The sequence below is a fragment of the Falco biarmicus genome, chromosome W (assembly GCF_023638135.1).
Source record: "Falco biarmicus isolate bFalBia1 chromosome W, bFalBia1.pri, whole genome shotgun sequence".
In the NCBI taxonomy this organism is placed as follows: Eukaryota; Metazoa; Chordata; class Aves; order Falconiformes; family Falconidae; genus Falco; species Falco biarmicus.
Window position 1 is genome coordinate 6085099 of NC_079310.1, and position 15897 is coordinate 6100995.

The 15897-nt window shown below is 44.0% G+C and overlaps 1 protein-coding gene across 12 annotated transcripts in view; it reads right to left on the reverse strand.

Moving 5' to 3' along the window:
• Positions 1 to 1093: 1093 nt before the first annotated feature.
• Positions 1094 to 15897, reverse strand: part of LOC130142135 (ubiquitin-associated protein 1-like) — a 36635-nt gene continuing 21831 nt past the window's right edge. For 8 of the 12 annotated variants that reach the window (XM_056323584.1, XM_056323583.1, XM_056323581.1 and 5 more), the window contains 4 exons: positions 14304 to 15233; positions 10297 to 10332; positions 9661 to 9855; positions 7938 to 8205 (listed from right to left, as the gene is read on the reverse strand). In XM_056323584.1, coding sequence (XP_056179559.1) covers positions 8077 to 8205; positions 9661 to 9855; positions 10297 to 10332; positions 14304 to 15233 — 1290 coding nt within the window. In that variant the 3' untranslated portion in view covers positions 7938 to 8076. Of the gene's footprint in view, positions 5638 to 7937; positions 8206 to 9660; positions 9856 to 10296; positions 10333 to 14303; positions 15234 to 15897 lie in introns of those variants that run through there. The other 4 variants (XM_056323588.1, XM_056323590.1, XM_056323589.1 and 1 more) reach the window with 4 other exon arrangements.

The following is a 15897-nucleotide window of genomic DNA, read 5'->3' on the forward strand; positions in this document are numbered from 1 at the left end:
TAAGCTATACACGGAAAATCAAAATGCGCATCTCAATCACACCATTCACACTCTCCGGGCAGCCCTCAGGCACACAAGCAGTATGTTATACGGTACCGTGCACTTATGTACAACTTAGGAACACTGACAGTTCACAAAGTATGCATTTCAATGAGCAATTGCCAAAAAAACAAACAACAAACAAAATACCAATTTCTCCTGGTCTTGAGCAGAGTGTTAAGTTTTCCGCTATTTGCCACGAATTACCAGAGTATTATTATTTTTCAACATACATTTCATAACTCCAAGTTTTGAACATGTAACAAGACAACACATAGAACAGACAAGACACAGAGCGCTATTTCAGTTGTTACATTCTAGGAATTCCCCAAATCTTAAGACAACCTAAAGGAAGTTTTTAGCTTCCCAGATCTTTATGAAGTATTTAAGATTTTGTTACTCCCATGTTTTCCTTTTTTTGGTTTGGTTTTTTTTTTTTGGTTTTTTTTTTTTTTTCCTACGCAAAAGTTTCCCTTTTACTTTTGCTGTGAGGTCCCTCTTGTTCCTGTGAGATTCCGCCTTATTCCGTCCCGCCCCCCGCTTTCCGTCACGAGGCCTCCGGGCTTTTAGGAATGGCAGTAACCTCGGGTTTGCTCGATCTGCCCTCAAGATCGCTAGCGGCCACCCCTTGGTCAGCAACCCCCCTCCCAAGGTACCTTTCCTCCTGGGGACTACGCTGCGCGCCGGACGTCTCCGTGCGTCTCACCAGCCGCCCCGTTACTAAACATACCGTTTTATCCGTGGATCCAGGGGTTTCTCTTCTGCTCCCGGGTGAACAGCTGAGAAGAGGAGGCTCCTCCGAGGAAATCTCCCGGGGCGCGCCTAGGAGCGTCCGCTCCACAGCTGGTCCCTCAGCCGAGCAGAAATCCTCCTGCCTGGCTCGCCAAACTGACTGCGGAATTGGACTCTATAACTCGAAAGTTATAAAGTAGGTATGTTTATTGCGCGCAGATGCACGGGGGATCGCTCCTCCACAAGCGTGCATGCCCAAAGTGACGAACCATCTCACATTTATACAATAAAACAAATGAATATTCAATTAACGCCTATACATATCCCTTACCTAAACCCGCTTACTCTCGCTTTGTATGTTAATTAGCTTATCAGTCCTTTGCCTGGAATGTGGTGGTCCTGCAGGTCTGCAGGTGATTCATGTCCTTGTGACCATCCGATCTTCTCCAGCAAGAAGCCTTAGCACTCCCTTCCTCTAGATAACATTGGAATGTCTCTCATCCTTTTTATAAATAGCCCCTTTGTTAGAGGAAGAAGGGCAGGCGTCTCCTCAAAGCTGTGTGCCTATGTGACCAGACACCACACCCATGACCAATCACCATACCCACATTCCTTGGGCAGACATATACAATCACAATCGATGTCCATTGTCCCCATTTCACATTATTTCTCCATATCAATAACACCCCTATCACAATTATTTCCCAAAAATAATACCTTAACCCAATATGAATGGTTTTCATTTCAATTTGAGGAACACATGTGAAATTGTCATTACAGCAGTCTAAGATTGTATGTAGCCAGGCTCTCTCAATCAAATAAATACAGAACTAAAATGGGTTCACTTTTGTATTCAAGTACAACAAAGACTATTAACACTTGGTATTTTATTTGGATAATTGATGTTATTTAAAATAAAGTTTCCTACAGAACTCTGGTAAAATTTGTTGTAAATATGATCCATAAAAATGTTGGATTTCAGAAGATTAACTGGGGCTGGGAATCAGTATGAAATCCCCTTCACACCTGGCCTGTTGACAGAGCTGGCATTTCAGAAGCTTTCAGGTCAGCCACATGTGGCTGACCTGAACGGCCTATGGCAGCAGCAAAACAACACTGCACAGGCAGCCAAAAGCCAGCAGCCTCCCCAGCACGGAGAGCTGCCCAGCCACAGGCCATGTGCAGAAAAGCTGCTAACACAGGCTTCTGGGGTCAGCAACCTGTGCTGCCCAGGGGCGCTCCAGCAGAACCAAGCAGCTGCAGGAGCCATGCTGCAGCCCTAGAGCACAGGAGTATCCACAGCTCCTGCTGCCTGACAGACTGTAGGATCCCAGAAAGAAGTCACCCTCAAAACAAGGCAGCAACCACAGCAGCACTTCTCATCCCACCAGGTCTCCAGCCATCTGCAAGCAGAGTAGGAAGCCTGACAGCTCTTCAGTATCAGAGTCCTTACCAGGCTGCTGCTGTCCAGAACCATCTGGAGGCAGCTCAGGGAGTCTCTGGCTCAAAGCACAACCACCAGTTTTGGCTCTGCCTCTACACTTCTCCTCACAAGCTCAGTATCTGGCAGCAGCTAGCACAAGGAGGCAGAACAACCTCTGACAAAAAGTTAAAGCAGTGCCAAATACCAGGTACATAATCTGATCTGAGAACCTAAGGAAAAGCCCTAAGGTCTTAAGTATGACCAGGGATGTAGTCATCATCTCACCAGCTAACAGCAGGGCAGAGTCCAGCCTCGCACCAGCTGGACCCTGGATCCCACATCCAGGCCAAGTTTGTTCATACCTTGACAGGAGAGAACAACAGTACCAGAGTAACTAGTGATGCACAGCACCCAAAACAACATTCAATTCTCATCACATTGTATCACTTGTTACATGTTTCTTCAGAACTGCCTCACCCCTAAGTCACCAGGTTAATCCTCTCCAAGCTGCTCTATCACTTCCACTCCTCAGCTGGCCAGGAAGGAGAAAATACAGTGAAAGGCTCATGAGCTGAGATAAGGACAGGGAGATCACTCAGCAATTACCATCACTGGTAAAACAGACTCAACCTGAGGAAATTAATTTATTACTTATCAGAGTAGGATAATGAGAAATGAAAACAACTCTTAAAACACCCCTTCCTTCTTCCTAGGCTCAACCTTACTCCCAAATTCCTCTACCTCCTCCCCCTGAGCGACACAGGGGGATGGGGAACAGGGGCTGTAGTCAGTTCATCACAACATTGTCTCTGCCACTCCCTCCTCACTCTTCCCCCGCTCCAGCATGGGGTCCCACCTATGGGAGACAGTCCTCCACAAACTTCTCCAACATGGGACCTTCCCACAGGCTGCAGCTCTTCAAACTGCTCCAGCATGGGTCCTTTCCACAGGGTGCAGTCCTTCAGGAACAAACTGCTCCAGCATGTGTCACCCACAGAATCACAAGTCCTGACAGAAAACCTGCTCCAGTGTGGGTTCCACTCTCCACAGGGTCACAGCTTCCTTCAGGACGCATACACCTGCTATGGCTCAGGGTCTTCTACAGGCTGCAGGGGGACAACCTGCTTCACCCACGGTCTTCACCACAGGCTGCAAGGGAATCTCTGCTCCAGCCCCTAGTGCACCTCCTCCCCCCTCCTTCTTCACTGACCTTGGTGTCTGCAGTTATTTCTCTCACATATTCTCAACTCCTCTCTTCTGGCTGCTGTTCCACAGCGGTTTTTCTCCCCTTCTTAATATGATATCACAGAGAGCCTACCACCATCACCAACGGGCTCAGCTTCAGCCAGCAGCAGGTCCATCTTGGAGACAGCTGGTGCTGGCTTTATCAAACATGGGGGAAACTTCTGGCATCTTCTCACAGAAGCTACACTTATAGTCCCTCTGCTACCAAAACCTGGCCATGCAAACCCAATACAGATGTAAATCCAGAAACCTCACTGATGAAACAAGAGCAGTGTTACCAGGGAAGACACAGACAGGTATGTCTCTTTGGAAGGAGGAGACCAACTTTACAGGTATCGCTTCCCCATCTTCACCTCTCTGCTTATGGAGACTGCTGTAGAGGTGGGAGCAGAAGTTGTTACTGTAGTGGGGAGACTGAAAAAACTTAACACACAGTAACACAACTAAAGAGATTATTTTATTCAGAGGTTTGGTCTAAATAGTTGTTTCTTCACTGGCAAGACTTCTTGCCCCTTCAGGACTGTCTCAGACCAGACAGACTTGTTTGGATATTAATCCTGATAAAAACCAAAACAAGCAACACAACCAAATGCTCTCAGCAGTGACAGTAAAGCAGTTTGAGTTTTGCTTTCCAGCTTTTCTGACTAATCAGGAACTTCATTTCAGACTGTCACATTTCTCACCTGGGAAAGCAAGCTGGGCAACTGATTTACCTACACCTACAGAGACAGCAGTTGCTGAGTGTCATTCTTAAGACAATTCATTTCAGCCCCACCACTATAAGCTAGTGAAGCTCAATGCTACAGGATACAGTGCAAGACAATCTGCCCTGGTCCTACTCATCCATCTCTACATTTCCTAGATACTTACCAGCTACATCTCTCCTCAGCATCATTTTGTTTTAAGTAAAGGTATATAATTAACAGTCAAGCACCTCACAGAGAATTCTAGGAACGCTGAACCCAAATGTTTTAAAAGGTCATATAAAGTTAACAACATAATAGAGAGAAATGCCATCTCCTTTGGGGTCCTGATAAGCTAAAACCTCTTATGAAAAACCTGAACTGAGGCAACCACCGGAGTTGTTTTCCCCTCCTGAAGTCCAATGCTCCCAGCTCCATCCTGTAACAATGAGTTTGGATCTCTAAGCTTGTTTTTTGCAACAAAAGCAAGCCACAGAAAAAAGCAGCACATTCTACCACTGCAGCCATCTGCCTGGAAGCCTCTGGTTGTTCTGCCCAACACAGTGTTCATGCATGCCTACAGGAACAAGCACCACTTGGGCAGGCAGGATTCAGCAAGTTCTTCATCTGCTGAAGCCAGAGCATGATATGGGAACCATGACACTGGGAGTTGTATTTAAGGGTTTTATTAGTTGTTCTTCTGCAGAATCAAAATATTTAGCAAATTAAAGATTCCTCGAGACTACTGATATTTTATTTAGAACTTGAACAATGTACAACATAAAGTATCAAAAACAACCCCAAACCTGATTTCTAGTACTAGATGTTATTATGTAATTTTATAACAGTGTGAGAAATGGAAATAATGCAGTGAGTATATTTGTTCTAAAGAAAGCACTTGAAAGAAGCCTCCTGCATCACACAATATTATTTAAAACAAAAAGATAACAGATTTCCTAGCAGGGCATTGTCTTAAATATCCTACAAACCTGGAGGATTAAGAATACTGAGCTCCATCTCTGCCTTCAGGTTCAAGAACCAACACAAGTTGCAGGTCCAGGTAGAGTTCAAAGTTTACCTGTTTTAAGAGAACTTGCACACCATTCAGCATTGGATGCTCATGTCTGGCAGAAGTGTTGTTGGATGCATGGGTAAAAAAAAAAAAACAAACACACAACCAAGAAAGCCTAAGAGGAACAGTTTCTCTCTTTATGCATAGCAACAGTTTCTGAACCAGTATTTTACTAAGTTACAGACTAACTTTAAACCAAAAAAATAAAACTCCATTGCACTAAAGGTCAAATTTAACCAGTTGATCTGGACTACGACACAGTCAAGTAATTCAGTACAAGCAGATACCATGAAAGCAGCTTCAAAGAACCAAAGCATCCTAGTTTCAGAGCCAACTTAGTATTCTGTCCAACTCCAGTGCAACAGCGAGGGGAAGAAACCATTCCAGTCTCTACATAGGTGGAATTCCAGTAGAGGTTGGGCAGTCTAGGCAGTCTGACCAAGCTGGAAAAAGGAAACAAGTTTTTAAAATGTCCTTTACTAAGAAAGAAAGTTGGCTCTCGGTGGAAAGAGAAGTGCTAGTGATATACGTGGATGGGCTTGCTCAGTCTCTCTCCCATGTATGTGAAAAGCTAGACTCCTTCCTGCTGAGAGCAAGCCACACTGGATGTGAAGGTGGCAGGGCTAGTCCTGCTCCTTTGCACACTCATGTGTTTTCAACTAGCTCCTGCACGGGCCATTAAATCTTCCAAAGCCTTGTGTTGGTCATTGTTATTTAATAATAAGACCTCCTTAATGTCTTGTACTTCAAAGCCCTTTTCTTTAAATTGGCTCATTAGTTGGAGAAGTTCTGTGATCATAGACAGTCCATTATTTGCAAGAGAAAAGATCAGTGCTTGGTGGAGGTTTAGCACAGAGCCAGTCTTCAGGGACTGGGCACTCCATGGGGTGGATTCCTCCTCCCCAAGTACATCCTGGCTCTCTCTAACTGGAGATGGAACAGCAGAGCTATGGGTGCAACAGCCCACAGAGCCTCACCTTCAGTCTGCTGTGTCTGCAGTCCTGCATTTCCAAAATCCTCTTCAGCAAGGGCACCAAAGCTCAGTCTATGGGGGTGTGTCTCCCAGTAGGAAATTTATCAGCCTAGCTTAACTCAGACTGATTGATGTCACCCTGCTCCCCCATCTAGCAGCCACTGCTGCATCTGAATTTTTTTAAAGTTACTTTGACTTTGGGAAGAGTAGAGTAGAGTAGCCCTTGCTATCAACTGGCTCTTCAGATCTAGGGCAAACTTGGGAGATTAGCACAAACCCTACTGGACACACTGTGTACAATACTACCAACATCAACTACAAATCTTCCCTGAGCTTTCAAAAAAATAAAGTAACAAGTGAATCAGCCAATCAGACTTATGAACCCTGTGCCATTTACAGAGCCTCTGTTCCACTTGGGGGGAAACATGACCAAAAAACTAGAAAAACAGGTTGAAATGGATGATCAGGAGATCAGCAGTTTCCAATTTTGGAGTTAAGACAGTAGCAAACGTGTTTCCTGAACTCAGTCACTTCTCCCATCTTCACACCATAGTTCCTCTGCGAGCTCATCACTAAGCCCAAGAAAGGCAAGAAAGCGTAAATATGTAAGGGGTGGGGGGTAGGTTGCACCTCTAAAGATTTCATATAATAAATTGGCACACAACAGGCTGGGAAACTTTAAGAGATCCTGCTGTCCTCTGCCCTGGCTACCTGCTCCTGCCTCTGTACTTTTGGTGCTGGTAGAACAGACAGACAGTGAACCAGACCCCAAAAACATTTTTCAGCTTCTTCCAGAAAGAGCACTAACCTAATTGACTGAGCAGTCAGACAGATGTCATAGAATCATTTAAATTGGAAAAGACCTTTGAGATCATCAAGTACAACCATTAACCCAGGACTGCCAAGTTCATCACTAAACCATGTCCCCAAGCACTGCATCTACCTGCTTTCTTTAATACCTCCAGGGATGGTGGTTCCACACCCCCAACCACCCTTGGCAGCCTGTTCAAATGCTTCACTACCCTTTCAGTGAAGAAATATTTCCTAATACCTGATCTAAACCTCCCCTGGAGCAACTTGAAGCCATTTCTTCTCCCAATTAACAAGCAACAGAAGAGACCAACCCCCACCTGCCTACAACCTCCTTTCAGGTAGTTAGAGAGAGCAATAAGGTCTCCCCTGAGCCTCCTCTTCTCCAGGCTAAACAGCCCCAGTTCCCTCAGCTGCTCCTCATAAAACTTGTGCTCCAGATCCTTCACCAGCTTCGCTGCCCTTCTCTGGACATGCTGCAGCACCTCAATGTCCCTCCTGAAGCGAGGGGCCCAAAAGTGAACACAGTATTCAAGGTACGGCCTCACCAGTACCAAGTATAGGGGGACGATCACTTCCCTAGTCCTGCTAGCCATGCTATTTCTGATACAGGCCAGGATGCTGCTGGCCATGGCCACCTGGGCGCACTGCCGGCTCATGTTCAGCTGGCTGTCAACCAACACCCCGAGGTCCTTTTCCAGCAGGCAGCTTTCCAGCCACTCTTCCCCAAACACGTGTTTGTACAAGGAAGAAAATTCACAGCCAGGGCAGGCTGGCAGGATTTGAAAGATAATTTGCTGCTTCTGAAATTAACCATCTCTGTACCAAGCACCTCACCCCACAATAGAACTCTGGGTTCAAAACATTACAACCAGAATAAGCAGGATCTTTAAAAAATCCTGTCCCCATAAAAATGCATGCAAGTGAGAGCGATAAAACAATGCAGAAGAATTCTAATGCTTTAAAACATATTCACTTTATTACCGCAAGGATGTCCTTCAGCAGTCAGTTTTGGAAACAAGACAGCATCATCATGAAAGTCAAAATTACAGCAGCCAGAGGAACTTCTGCTGAAATTCCCCATCACAGCACATTCTCTCTATTCCTTAGTACATCGCACCCTCACCTTCTCCTCTGAGCACTGGCGCATCTCCAAAGCTGCTTCAACAAGAAGTGGATCAAAGCCCTTCTCACAAAGCTGTCCATGTGCTAACAGGTAATCCAAAACCTACGTGGAATGAAGAAAAGAAACTAAGTTTGCAGAGTGGCATTCGCAGCATATAGTTGAATACCATCTCTGTACACGCAGAGGGGCTGAGGTGTGACTCCACCCTGGACTTTACCAGGGATGGAGATAAAGTCCTTCCTAGTAGAGTTGCGATGCTTTTTATGCAAGAGCTTGTTCAGAGAAAACAGACAAGCCTTTCTGTCCTCCTGTGCTTTCCCATCAGCTCTGCACATCATCTTCCACTCTAGTCAAAGCAGTCTCAGAAGCCTATCCTTAGCCTTCCATGCCTGATCACAAGGCAGAAGTTAAACTGTTCTTTTTATACTACAAGTTTTCAAAATGGAACTGTAGGTCCAGCAGTCAGCTTTTAGCTTCCTCTCAGACAGCTGCAAAAACTGATGCAAAAGGCTGACTGCTTTCAGATTAAGATCAACTCAGCATACTGGTGAGTGAGCTGCAAATCCCAGTTCACACACCCAGAAATTGCTGCCAAATTTCTTATCTGTTCTCAGCTTTGAGAGGTACAGGGAAAGGTCGGATAGGTAATGCTAGGTACACAAAAGAACACAGCCTACAAATACAGCAGGATTTAAAACCACCCTCTTAAGGGACATTTTTTCCACTCGATACTACAGTTCACTCCAGTGCACAGCTTAAACTGCTCTCAATGTGTATGTAGTGGGCAAGCAGATCGGCTCTACAAGCAGAAGTCACTGGGACACTCCTCTGCAACAGGCACAGTCCCACCAGGCAATGCTCTGTGCAGTACACAGCCTGCCTAGAGCCAGCATCGAAAGTTTGGCCACACTTTCCCTGCTTTAGAATGTTTGAAGCACATACAAGAACCAGAGCCATGCTTCACCCTGCAGTGCTTTATGCTATGTGACCTGGGTTTAGTAAGCATTTGAGGCAACACAAAGCAGGAAGCACCACAACCAGAAAGTCAGTCAGTGGTGCCTTGTGATAGCCTTTTGGGGCTGTCATAAGCCCAAAGGGGCCAATCTCACTCTACAAGGAGAGACATCAACATCTTCACCCATGCACAGAACAATGGAAGTTGACTTTTTTTTGTCACACAGCACTAAGCATGGTGTAGAGCCACACTAAGCTTCCTTCAGATGGTTTTGCAGCTCCTGGGAAGGCCCAGTACCTCTCCCAGCTTAACATAGAGCTAAGAGCCCATCCCAAGCTCAGCACAGCTCTAACCCAGCACCCACAGGTATGGCCGACTCAAGCAGTCTCTTATCAGAAACATATGCAGACACTCTTTGGTTTTAGGAGCTTTTACTGCCAGGTGACAACTTCTCTAGCAGTTATAATCTCACAGCAGCTACAGGCTGCAACCCCTTGCTAAAATAAAAGTATTCCCCCCCATCCATTTTGCAAACCCAAGGTTGTTTCTTAGCAGAATCAGCATCCAGTCAAGGGTTTCTTCCCCATTGCACAAGCTCTTACCTGGTCTATGTTCTGTCCCTTCTTCATGGCTTTCAGAACATTCTCAGGCGAGTACCCCATGTTGACAACCATCTCTACGCACTGCTTCTCACTAGCAGAGAGGACCTGCTGTAGTTCAGAAGCAGGGCCACCCGACCACTTTGTGCAGCTAGGGTTATTGGGCACTTTAGACACTGGGAAATCTTGATGCGTTACCTAAAGGGGAAAACCCAGAGGCTGAGGTGATGATCATCTTCTGCATCCCCCACACCCTGTTTCTGGCTAGTGCAGAACCAGGATATCCCATGCAATTAATCCAAGAGGCTTTCTAGACTGCCCTTGGAAAGCTACTCACTGTTAGGACGAAACCAAGCAGTGCACGTAGTCTGAACTCCCACCATACTCTTTTTACCCTCAAAACAACAATCAACAACCCAGACTCTTCACAATATACCCTCTCTTACTGGTGGATGAAAACCTTTCAATACCAAACCTTATGATATAGTCAAACCCTGTACCTCAGGGGAAGCATGGAGATTGCTTCCTTCACCCAAAGTTTACTCGTCACCTATGATTTTCTGTACTCAGAGGAACACTACTTCTGGAGATTTTCAGAAACATGTTTCAGTACAAGCACACAGGTATTTGGGAACTTACCACAGGGATTTCTCTTTCCTTGTAGTCTAGGTGTACCTGTTGGACAATACACAAATAAGATTACTATAAACATTATGCACCAGTGAGTAGAATTTGCTACAGCTGGGGGAAAATAAGGGTTTTATGGGAAAGATCTGGGAATAAGACTACCATACTAAGGAGGCTTGGTCTGATCAGGCTTCTACATGCGAGATGCACACATTACAATTGTGTGTAGTTCTAGAATAGCAATCATAGCGATCATTTCTTCTCTCAACACTCTACAAAAACAGATTATACTCTAAGAAGGATGTGTCCCCCCTCATAATAATTGTAAACTTGTTTATTCTGTGACTACTATATGTTCATACAGCTCAGCTTAACACGCTGGCTCCTGTTCAGGTCATCCCAGTGTTACGCTGTCTGAATGACAGTGATAATTTTAAAGTCATTGCCTATAGACTTCCCTTTATTTTTTTTGACCATGAGAAGGGATAAGAGAAATAGATAACCCTTTTCTACACTCAAAGCACTGCATTTCATATGCCATGAGCAATGTGGCACACTGGCTAAAAAGAGCACATGATTTTTCTACCAACAGCTGGTCCCATTCCCAGTATACCAACAAGGCTAGGTAACATTCCCTGCTGTACACCTGCCCCATTTTTGCGGAACCAGGCTGCCAGAGGGCAGAACCAATCCACCACTTTATACTACTTTGCCCAAGATAACAGGAGTGCAGAGTCAGAACTTTGCCCCATCAAATCTGCACATTTCAGTTCATCTGATTAAAAACCTTCTTGTATTTTAAATCAAATTAGAAAAGACTACAAGAAATTACACTGTGGACCAAGAGCCTCTGTTTATTGCCTTTCCTTAATACCTTTTAAAGCAAACAGATTGCTTGAAAGCTTGTCCACTTCTTTCAGAAAGGCCTTCTTTGGGCCCAAACTAAAAAAACCCACCCAAACAAAAAAAAACCAAAACAAAAAACTAACCCCCACAACAACAAAACACCACAACCCACAAAGTCCCCCAACCAACACACACACACCCAAAACCCCTACAAAACACCACCATAAAAAAACCCACCACCACAAACAACAAAAACCTGTTTATAGAAAAATAAAAAAAGAATATGTATTAGCATTTTGGCAAGTTCCATCTATTGGGGGAGGGGGGGGAAGAAAAAAAAAAAAAAAAAAAAAAAAAAAGGCTTTGTTCTGCATTTCTTCTTATTTTCATCTCCAGGGTAAGAATTTCTCTTCTAGGAGACAAAGCCCAAGAAATCACGTTCCATCCGATAGACTAGTTTACCCAAGAACCTCTCCTCATGGTAGTAGAGGGGTTCAAAGCTCTCCACACAGACCCTTCCTCCAGGCACTTTTGCCAGAGCAAAAAGCACTAGAATATGGGATACACTGAAACAAGGGTCTGGAGTAGCCCTGAAATCAGCTGGTTAGCAAACTGAAGGATGATGCAGCCAAGAAATCCAAAAACTGCTTCTGACACCAGAGATTCAAGAGTCTGGGGAAACCAACTCCTCCTCAATCTACATAAGAGTTTAACAACCTGTGCTTGTGGTCAGTGACTTCCAGAGGGAAACACCTAAAGAAATTGCAGGGGACAAAGCCAGGACTGGTCAACTCAGCAGTCGTGTTCCCTTATATCTCAAACTTGCGTTTTAGTACCCTTCAAGAAGCAGACATGCAGTGCTTTCAGTATGTGCTTGCACACTGTGCCTACTTTTAGGGACTTCATGCAGAGGCCAGGAACCCTGCCTGCAGCTGGTGTGCCCACACACATCATACTACTGAATGGCCCACCAGGAGTATCCCATCCTCCAGTAACCAGAAATTTTTCTAAATAAAATGCATCATACTAATCAGGTCTCTGACCAGTTTTGTTTAATTCCAACCTGTTGTCTTCACTAGTCATTTCTCTGCCAATGCTGCAAAAAGCAAACCAGTGAGCTTCAAAAACAATACTCAGAGGGGACCACCCAAGACAGAATCAGTGGAGCCTCAGAGAAATCACAAGTTTATTTCCATCCAAAAAACCCTAGATCATATTCACTGGTAAAGCATAAACTCCAGTAGTCACTCCAAATCCAAAGTTACATTTTCTAGTTTTGTGAGGAAAAAAAAAAAGTATATATAAGATTGCTGTGGAATACACTAGGACATATGATTGTCCTGAGGCTTTCTAAAAAGGACAGGCTTATTCTTGTGTAACCTTGAAGAAAAGGGACACATGAACCTTCTGCTCCCAGCTACAGAGATAACTATGACTTCCTTCTATCATTTTCATACTCTGAATAAGTTACATTTACTTCAATTGCTTGCAGCTCAGCTGTCATTTTTCAGCCACTGGGACCATATTGTGGAAATATGAAACAAGTATATTCTGAAGTCTTGGAATTGAAACAGAAAGAACTAGTTCTGCCAGCATACCTGTTTCTTGGTTTGCTGCTTCCAAAGAAGAATAGTTTCAAATTATGATCTTTATTACTTCTCCTAGTAAGACTATTTTTTGTTTATCAGTTTGTATCTTTTCTTACAGCATTTTCAAGAAGACACCTTCCCCTCTTGGCCTCTAATAAGTTTTAGTCCCACATAGATATTTGAATAATTAGAATGAAAATTTGACCATCTGAATGCCCATCTATCTAGTTGTAAGTGATCTTTCAGGTTAATCCCTAGAGATGTCACATGTCATACTTTGAGGTTTCACCTCTGAGCTACATACAACCATACAATCACCTCTCAAACCTGTGATCTGTAGCAGTGCGCAGTTGCTCAACACATTGCTGCTTCTGCCAAAGTTTACTGTATTGAATTTGCTCTAGTGATCAATAAACAGCTGTTCTGCTGTGCTCTGACAAATACACTAGTTGCCAGAATACTGTATCTCACAATTAACAATGCATTTACCTAAGCCTGAAAAGGAGAGAAAGAACAACAGGAGAGAAGCAGTGTCACTTGTATCACACAAAAAACTACAGTATGCCAGTAAGGCCACAGAACCACTGCTTATATTGGACAGAAGCAGCCAGATTTTAGAGCCAGCTAGAGGATTTGACTACACAATTTCTACTAGGCTTCATAAGTATTGGTGTCCAGACCTTAGTTTCTTGGGGGGGGGGGGAAGAAGTCTGCAAGCTTACTCAAATATCTACTTTTCTTTACAAAGAGACAAAAACAACAGATGGTGTGAAGTTAAGTGTCCCCAAAGTAATTTTAGAACTTGCTACAAGTTTGGGGAAATTAAGCGTCAAACCCCTGCCTCAGAGCTTTACAACAAATCAACTGTAACATTAGTGATCTGAGATGATCCTAAAGACTGTTTTTGGTATCCACAAAACAATCCTTCCACACTCCTTTACAAGGAAGAGAGTAAATACCAGATTTCAGACCACCATTATTCTCATCCTTTTAAAGGCTAGATTTTAAAAGGATATCAGGAAGAAAAACACATACACAGACAATTCTTTCACTGCAGGTCAACTGCAAGTGCTTTTTTCTTCCCTGAACGACAGCACATACTTGTAGGCTTTTCAAGGAATAGAAGGAATAAGATAAAAACAAATTTCCCCTTATTTCCAGCAAGCCGAGAAACAAACCTAGCAGAGATTTAACTCAAAACCTAAGAGCGGTTCAGAATCTGATAGACCTCAGTTGGATAAGACAGAATGCAGGACTGTACAAAGACATCTCATACACTTAGTTCAAAGGTGTGCAACTATGAACAAGAGCTGAGAAGCTGAAAGAAAAGTCACCAGTATTAGTCTAAAAATATCAGATTTAGGGAAAACCTGCAGAGTAATAACCTGAAGTTCAGAACTGCCAGCATGAAGACCCATTTGACTGATCAGTTTGCCATGTAAATGAAGAGAAACTACCACACATGATCTCTGCACCACTCCCATTAAATGAACCTAAAACCACATGACATTTTAGAAGCAACATTTGCCTCTGCACCTCCACATCTCCCCAGCAACCCTGATTCTAATCTACTGCGTGTTTTACCGTAGTCACTGTGCTCTGAGATGATTCTTCTTCTGTACAAACTGTTGACACAGCCAGGGAAGGCAGCCTGGATGAAGAGGGTAATGTTGATGTCTCTATGTCGCTGTCCTCATTTAGAGCGGAAAGACCAACCATATGGTGTCCATTCAGTTCACTCACTTTACTCTGAGCACAAGTCTGCAAAGAGCTGAGGAAAGTGCCATTGTGGAGACAGGTAGTACTGTGGAAAGCACTTGTGAGCTTTGATGATTTCTGATCACTCTCATCGGAGTCAAGTTTAGGAAAGGACAGGGATTTGATATTACTCACTGAAGCAATAGGGGACAGGGATACTTTGGAAGACAAGGACATCTTTTCACAGTTTCCCAACTGCGGTAAAGTGATAAAGCCATTGGGTTTGTGAAGGGGCTTGAAGTCCAACGTGGCCCTTTCTATGGATGCCAGAACTTCCTCATCTTGCAACACAGACCCAGACCCTCCTTTGGGCAAAGTATTATCTAACAGCTGGGCAACAACTGGCCTGGTAGTACCAACATGAATTTCAAGAATATTTTTTAATTCCTCTTTATCATTGATAGTTTTTAATTCCAGTTTGTCAAATGGATCTTCTTCACATTCAAAATCAGCCAGGTTGAAGTCTGCTTTTGGACAAGGTGGACTGAGAGCCTTTTGCTTCACAGCACTGCTGTTGGCTGGCGTGGGAGTAAGAATATTATTGTGCCGCAGGCTAGCGAGGATGGGGTTAATAGGAGGAGGCATGGCCTCAGGGCAAGGTACCTCTGAAAGCCCCATTTTGTTGCTAACCTCTGAAGCTGCTTTTGAGTTCACTAGTGCTTCTTCTGCCTTATGTTCAGCTTCTCTCTGGGCAGCTTCAGTTTTGTCGATATCTTCAGCCCACTCAATTGTTTGCTTTTCCAGCGAGAAGTCATACTGACCAAGGATGAAAGGGAAAGGAGAAGAGAGAAAAAAAAAATATAATGAACATAGCCACTACTTTTAACAGCAACATAACAGAATAAGAGCTACATGAATTACCATGAACAGGCATCAATTTTTTCCCCAGCATCTCTTATAACCTACAGACTAGCAAAGCTAGAAAACACCAAAAATAGTTCATTTTGCCTCTAGCAGCAAAACCTGTCTATAGTCTGCATTAGAATATCATATTTTGCCTCCTTCCTACATTTAGTTTTGCTTTAGAGCTACTGATCATCCCAAGATAAGTTTCACAGCCCTCCCACCCTCTTCCCCCAAGACAACAGATGTAGCAAGGGAAAGTCTAATGCATTACTAGATGGACAATCATACCCCGATCTGGCAACACTGAACTACGCCCTGTCCACAAGCTATTCAAGACTATAACAGGGTATTTTTGCATCCAAAGACCAATACAGTATTAGTCAGTTCCCCCTAAAAGATTCCTAAGGGACTTGATATTAGAGTTCTACACCCACTAGTTTAAGAGGTATCGCTATTCTTACCCCAGTGCCAGTGGCTCACCAGCCAAAGGGCTGCACCAAAGATGACAACTATCTGTAGTAGTAGATTTTGCTGCGGTTACTGGCATGACAGAATCCCACAAGCTTTTCTCATT